Genomic DNA, 7,618 nt, shown 5'->3' on the forward strand with positions numbered 1-7,618 from the left:
GGCCTCTGCCTCCTGAGTGCTAGGTCAAAGGCATGTGCCATCCCAGGCTGACTTTAAAATTCTTACAGTCAAATTCAGTCTTTCCTTCTGAAGCTTTTTTTTTTTATCCCTCCTAGGTTTTCTTCCAGTTCTTTAACAGTTTCACTTTTCACACACCCATCTTTAATCCCCTGGAGTTTATTCAGATGGAAGGAATAAGAAACCAGATCAGTTGTGTGATGGTGGCGCACACCTTTAATCCCAGCACTTGGGAGGCAGAGGCAGGTGGATCTTTGGGAGTTCGAGACCAGCCTGGTCTACACAGTGAGTTCCAGAACAGTCAGGCTACAAAGAGAAACCCTGTCTCAAAAAAAGGGGGTGGGGGAGAGGGAGGGAGGGAGGGAGAGAAAGAGAGAGGGGAAGAGAGAAGGGAAGAGAGAGAGAGACAGAAGAAAGAAACCAGATCCACCCCCCTCCCAAGGCCCAGTTATGGCATCATCCTTTTTTCCCACCATATAAGGGTTTTTTGGTTTTGGTTTTTGGTTTTTTTTTAATGGCATGAGGCAGAACGCATCTCAAATACAGATCACAACTTCTCTCTTCCCTTCCGAGGGGGCAGCAATCAGGCTGCAGATGTTGGAGGTGTCAGCTGTCCCAGAAATGCCCTCAGAAGCAGCTGTGGCAAACAACTGCTCCATCACTGTCCTGACTGGTTTAGAAAAATGATCCTCCCTTTTTGTTTTCTTGTTATGTTGAGACAAGATCTCACTATGCAGCCTAGGCTAGTCCCCGACTATAATCCCCCTGCTGCCACTGCCTGAATGCTGAGGTTTTTTAGGTGGGTGCCATCAAATTTGGCTTCAAACCCAAAGCTAAAGGAGATAGTTTTTGGATTCCAAGGATGAGAAATTAAGACTGCCGATTTCTGAACTGTAAACATTTCCGCAGCTTCTTACCATCATAGCCACCCAGCACAAGCCAGGGGAAGACGGGTGTTCCAGACGTACTCAGGCAAGGATCATGGAGCATACTTGTGTCATTCAGAGAGGTGGGAGCCCTGCCAAAAGTTCAGAAAAGCTCACAATTAGAGCCCCAGATACATCAGCCTAAATACTCCCATCGCAGAGTCTATGCTCCAGGAACTCGGGTTCCTTAGCCGAGTAAGACACCTGGCACCAGCAGCTACAACCCCAGAGAGACCAGTGACACATGGTGCTGTGTGAGACAGAGGGATAAAGAGTACAGACAGCCCACGAGACTTAGCTCTCTGAGCATGAAGTAGGTGAAAGAGATGGCTGTAAACAAAGCTTCTTAAACTGTTCTTTGTGAGCCCATGTGGGGTCACACAAATAAATGTGGGGGTACAAAAGAGCCCAACTGTCAACAATGAAAGTTTCTGAATGTTCAACAATCAAGTTATTAAAAAACTTATTTAAAAAGTTATTAAAAGATCCAAGGTATTTCTGGCAGTGTCCTCTCATGCTGCATTGTGTGGCTTCAATACAGCCCTGGTTCTGAACCCGTGCAGTGTGTTACATGCATCACACCACATGCCAACAAATGCAGCCTGATTCAAGAGTGCTGTATGTCACAGACGGCAACGTGTTACTACTGTGCACAGTTTTCCGTTGTACTCTGGAAAACAAAGCCTTCCAATATTTCCCCTTGATCATTCCCTAGCATGTATCCAATTATAATAGTATATATTTCAAGTATATTTTGTTAGAGTGATTTCATTTTCAAAACTAATGACTAAGTTTCGTAAAACTTGTTAAAAGACTTGTGGCTTGGGATTAAGTCAGTATTTCCAACAATTTCTAAAGCTGCCTAAACATACTCTGCCTTTCGTACTATGTGTTTATGAGAGGAAATGCTCTAACATTGATCACTGTAAAATCAAAGTACTGATCAACTCTGAAAGGCTTTGAAGTTGGCCTAGCCAATGTCCACCCAAGATTGCATTCTTTATGTCCAAGTAAATAAGCACACCCACCTCATTAGTATGTAAATCTGCTTTCATCTTTAATGTAAATTTACCAAAAAAAATGCTTCAAAACAAAACTCAAGGTTTATCACCAGTAAATGTTTGACCCGTACCCACGGAACACTATACCCAAGAATCCATAAAATTTCTCAAGTGAGAAAGGGTCACGAGTGGGATGAACTATGAATGCAGCATACAGCAGGTGGTGGGGAGGTGGTGACTCAGCAGCGGAAGCCTTGCCTAGGAGCACAGGGCATGCAAAGCCCCAGGGCTCCCAGGAGAGGAGTTAGGGCTGCAAAAAATCAGGCTGTGAGGCAAATGGCGCCTTGTTGAGTGGTTTAGATTCTCGTCCCAGAGCCTCCAGGGGTCAGAGTTCTAGGAGGTGCGCAGCACAAGCTAAGTACAAAGTGGAAGAGAGTGGACACAGGAAGCAGGCTGGCCAATCAGGAGGCTGTGCACATCTCCCAAGACAGTCAGCAGCCCAAACTCAGCTGGGCACTTGGGAGGTCCTCAAATAACACTGCCCTTCAGAGCTGCCAAGATGAGCCCTGGAGGCAGGTGACATTATAGGGAGCAGTCCTTTGCCAAGCCTGACCACAAAGGGAAAGAAGAGGCCATGCAGAGGTTAAAATGCACAACAGAACCATCACTTAAGAAAGGTGCAAGCTGGGGACAGGCCTGAGACCATAAAGTATGACCTTAGACCATGCCTGTATATGCAGCTCACAGGAGCACCGTGACAGGCAGGCTGAGCCTAAGCCTCAGCTCTGAGGAGACACCTGTGCAACTCTTGAAAATAGTTTTTCCTCCAAACACAGAAATTACATAATATTGAATGCTTTTCAGCCCCGCACAGCTCCCTCCCACCATCCCAGTTTAGGGCTTATGAACACATGGGCATTCATGTCTCATGCAAACAACCTGGTTTTAGTGGCAGTATCACTGAAGAGCGAACACAGCCAGCAGCCAAACCGTCACATAACAGTCACTGACACAATTTCAGGGTAGGAGAGTTTTCAGTCAGAGAGCTCTACTGTGGACAAAGTTGAGCAACATACTCATCAGAGACCAAGTCTTTTCTGTTGCCATGGTGAACAATAAGGCAGGTCAAGAACACTCAGGGATGGTAGGCCCACTAGGAGTCATGCCACTCTTCCTGACAAGTCAGCTCCCTCACAGGTCACTCAAGCTGAATGACTAATCCCTGACTACTGTAGGACAATGCTCTTGTACTCTGTAAAGATTTGCCACTTGTATTGATTTAATAAAACACCGATTGGCCAGTAGCCAGGCAGGAAGTATGGGCAGGGTGGCCAGACTAAGAAAATTCTGGGAAGAGGAAAGGCTCAGTCTGCAGTCACTGCAGTCATAGGGGAAGCAATATGAAAATGCTGCACTGAGAAAAGGTACCAAGCCATGTGATGAATACAGATTATTATGGGTTAATTCAAGTCGTAAGAGCTAGTTAATAATAAGCCTGAGCTAATAGGTCAACCAGTTTATAATTAATATAAGCCTCTGTGTGTTTTTTGGGACTGAATGGCTGTGGGACCGGGCAGGACAGAAACCTCCATCTACACCTGACACACAGCCTCCAAAAGGAAACCTCCAATGGGAACCGCATGCCAATCCCCCTTCACTCTTTGAAGGAAGGTTTCATGCATTAACACTAATTAAGTGCAATGACAGAAGGTTCTACTTGAAGAACAAGAAAAGCACAGTGGGCTCCTAACTCTCAGGGGGAAGGATGAACCTGTGTGCTGCTGCTGTGCCCAGTTAGGCTGAGAGGTACCTGCTCTTCCCAGGTACGCTGTCCACTTCAGGGCCTCCATGCTCGCTGCTCATATTTATCTGCAGGTCCCTTTTCTTCCCCTTTGTGCAGTTCTACATGTGAAAGCAGCACGGATTCCAACCCCTTCCTGCTCAGCCTTAGTGCTCTCCTCAGGCCTCACCGCTACCCGACATGACACACACAGTCCCACACCAGACAGCTGCTTCTCTCAACGGCAGGCCCGACACACGACTGGATCCCTTTGGACAGTATTGCTCAGCGGCATCACAGTGGTCTCAGTCTGTGTAAGTATTAATGTCTGCACTAAATTAAGAGTGATGTTTTCACAATGTGCCCCCACTGTGAAGCAAAACACAACAAGTCTCCCTCCGTTAGAACGTGAGCTCCTCAAGGCACAGCTTGCTCTGTCCACTGTCCTGTCCTGTGCATGGAGTGAGTCACAGAAGCTCTCAAAGAGTGACAGGGTGCACGAACGGCTGCCACCACTCACCGTGTACAGTATAGGAAGTGTGTGTGGTAGTCGGCATAGACAAAGAAGTCATCGCCTACTTGGTGGTCCAGCATCGAATGGCTGTTCTGGAAGTAATTTAACACACTCATAATGGTGCAGTTCTTGTTGTATGGCGAGAGGGGGGCCACACAGATGTCTTGAAGTGTCACGGTCTTATTGTCGTAAGATGCAGTAATGCTCTCAATGGCAATCTGTAGGTCAAGCACCTGAAACCCAGAAACACGTCAGGCTTCCTAAATCATCATCATCACAAACCATACTGCCCTGAGAACCAGACGAGAAGGATGCTCTGAGCAAATCCTCCCAAGGATGGGGGAAGGTTGTACCACAGCAAGCAAGAGCCGATGGCTCCTCTAAACAGGAATTAGGATGGAGAGCGCCTGCTAGCCATGTCTGGGAAGAAGACATGACCATAGCAGATCCCAACACAGGACATGACATCATCCTTCACTCTTCTTCCGGCATCCACCAAGGCAGCAGTCCTGAAGCAAATTCTTGGTCTTCTGACATTTGTCCCTTGCCAAAATATACCACCTCCTTCCTTGTGGCCATTTATGTATACATGCACATTTTCTAATAGATGTTATTCGAGAAGACAACTTCAATTAAGGAATTGCCTAGACCAGATTAAGTGATGTCGGATGGCCTAGCCCACTATGGGCAGCGCCATTCCCCAGGCAGGTAATCCTGACCTTTGTAAGAAATCTAGGCGAGCATGAGCCTGCCTGACAAACAGCAAGCAGCATCCTCCACGGTTCCCACTGTATTTCTTTGGCTGTGAAGTGAGTTCCCTGACTGGAACAGCTGTGTGGGACAGCAAGCAGGCTGCCTTCAAATTCCTGCCTTGCATTCCTGCTTGACTTCCTTTAGGGATGAACTGTTTGAGCTGTAAGCCATGTAACCCCTTTCTTTCCTGTGCACCTTTGGCTCAGGGTATCAATCACAGCAACAGGACAGGCACTGCAGCTTCCCTGCATCAACAGTGACTGCAAATGGCAGGTTACCTGGTGCAGAATCTCTTTGTCCAACGGAGGCCCAAAGGGCACATCGGATCCTGAAGGGTATGGCTCATAGATATGGACACTGGTGTTGGGGGCCTGGATAATAAGCTGCTCCATGCGAAAGAAAGGCCCAAAGTGTTTATCAAAGTACTCCTTCTCCATGCGGGCCCGACTGTGAGGGGCTGACCAGAGCTCCACAGGATTGGTGGTGACCCGGACAAACACCAGCCCAGAAGAGCATGCAGCAATGAAGACCAATGAGAAGAAAATGACGCAGGTGGGATTTCGGACACAGAAAGCTCCCCACTTTGTGAACATGCGCCTCAGACAGCCATCGAATGCTGCACCAAGTGGATCACAGCATGAGGCCTCCCCTGGAAGAGTGAGAGGAAAGGAGGAAGGAGGTCACTAGTGAAGCTATCCCAACGGGAAACGGTCCCACAGCTGCCCCGTGCTCAGTCCCCAGAGCCTCTGCCTGACGCTCTTGGGTGCTCAGGACGGACCCTCCACTGACTTTGCTGCACTCAACTCTGCCTTCAGGGCTTCTGTGGCTCTTTCCTTAGTTCATAATTACATCATCGCTAGTCTTACCTGGTTCTGAGGAGCAAGGCTCTCGGGCCACTAGGATCCCATCCTTGACCTATACACAAACTTACCGGAGTCACTGGTGTTCACAGAGAAGGCTATATTGCTGTCGATGGGAGTGTACTCAGACACAAAATACCGCCTTCTGGAAGAGAAGCATGGAGGTGGTAATAGTATACTTGCTCCCAGGTCACTTGCTCCCTGTCAGCATTCTCAGTCTAGGCTTGGTGTGGGAGGTCCTTCTGTCTGTGTTGCTTTTATTGGTTACTGAATAAAGAAGCTGCTTTCAGCCAATGGCTTAACAGAATATAGCCAGGTTGGAAGAGATATACAGAGAGAGAGTAGGCAGAGACAGGGAGTCGCCAGAGGAGAAAGACACAAGCTGTCAGTCGGAACCTTGCTGGTAGGCCACGAGCCTCATGGTAAAATATAATAGAAATGGGTAAATTTAAGAGATAAGAGTGAGCTAGAAATATGCATGAGCTAACAGGCCAAGCAGTGATTTAATTAATACAGTTGCTGTGTGGTTATTTAGAGTCTGGGCAGCAGGGAAAGAACAAGTGGGCTCCTACAGCATAGGCTCACTAGCCTCAGATAAGACTGAGGAAGGTAATAAAATGACAAAGGTACTTTCATACTGGAACCCACAGGTGTCGCTTTTAGGTCCTTTAGAATGTATTTCCAGGAGCAATAAGGACCCCTAGCGTCAAGACCACGGCTCCTCAACACCATTCCCTAACAAAAGGGACCAGAAACTCCTTGGTGAGGAGCATGATTTCAGGCCTAGGGCAGGGAAAGTATCCAGTGAGCCTAGGGGTGGAGCACGTCAAACGAACACAGGGCTAACGGGAGGGAACTCCAATGCCCGGATATTAGATACAGTCTACAGAACGGGAGGGAACTCCAATGCCCGGATATTAGATACAGTCTACAGAACGAATAAATCTAAAAGGTGCACCACTGAGTGAGTGAGCGAAGAAAGGGTTCGATTCGTAAATGACGAGGGAGAGAGAGTAACCTACAATCACCATGGGGCAACGCCATCGATTCCAAGGACCCACCAGTGGACTGCGAGGGCTGGTTGGAGGAGAAACAGTGTTAGCAGTCTTTGAGTAGCTCCTCCTTCTAAGAAAGGCACAGTAGAAAGCAGTAACTACATAATCCAGGCAAACCTCCGTGGCAACAAAACCCACGAACACCAGACTCCCTGCCAAGGTGCTCCCAGAAACATGACCACATCTGCAGTGCTCTTATCCACACACAACCTCAATTCAACGCCAAGCAAGCACCGCATGCTGGCAACGGAAAGACAAGACCAATACCTATCAAGAGTGTCTTAGAATGGAGAAAAGTAATAAAACTAAAACATGAATGTACTGAGGGGCCCTTTGAAGCAAACGGTGGGCATGACCTCAGCAACACTGGTGAAAAAGTCTGTGGTTTAGCTGAGAACATTATGATAATGCCAATTTTGGATTCTGAACATTGCCTATGAATTCTGTAAGCTGTAATGTTACAGGAAGCTCAGAATACACACACAAAAATTTTCTACTACTTAGCATTTAGATGAGTTTAAAATTATTTTATTTTACAATAAAACTACTAAAAAATGTATTGTCTTGGAGCTGGGCGGTGGTGGCGCACGCCTTTAATCCCAGGACTTGGGAGGCAAAGGCAGGCAGATCTCTGTGGGTTCGAGGCCAGCCTGGTCTACAAGAGCGAATTCCAGGACAGGCTCCAAAGCTACAGAGAAACCCTGTCTCAAA

General features: G+C 47.4%; 1 protein-coding gene across 1 annotated transcript in view; it reads right to left on the reverse strand.

The window, feature by feature from the left end:
• Npc1 (NPC intracellular cholesterol transporter 1) overlaps positions 1 to 7,618 on the reverse strand; it is a 47,519-nt gene that overhangs the window by 18,956 nt on the left and 20,945 nt on the right. The window contains exons 7-10 of the mRNA XM_005355762.2: positions 5,924 to 5,997; positions 5,271 to 5,641; positions 4,246 to 4,472; positions 936 to 1,036 (exon numbers count right to left, since the gene is read on the reverse strand). Of these exons, the coding sequence (XP_005355819.1) occupies positions 936 to 1,036; positions 4,246 to 4,472; positions 5,271 to 5,641; positions 5,924 to 5,997 (773 nt within the window). The remainder of the gene's footprint in view (positions 1 to 935; positions 1,037 to 4,245; positions 4,473 to 5,270; positions 5,642 to 5,923; positions 5,998 to 7,618) is intronic.

Source organism: Microtus ochrogaster, chromosome 18 (assembly GCF_000317375.1).
Source record: "Microtus ochrogaster isolate Prairie Vole_2 chromosome 18, MicOch1.0, whole genome shotgun sequence".
In the NCBI taxonomy this organism is placed as follows: domain Eukaryota; kingdom Metazoa; phylum Chordata; class Mammalia; order Rodentia; family Cricetidae; genus Microtus; species Microtus ochrogaster.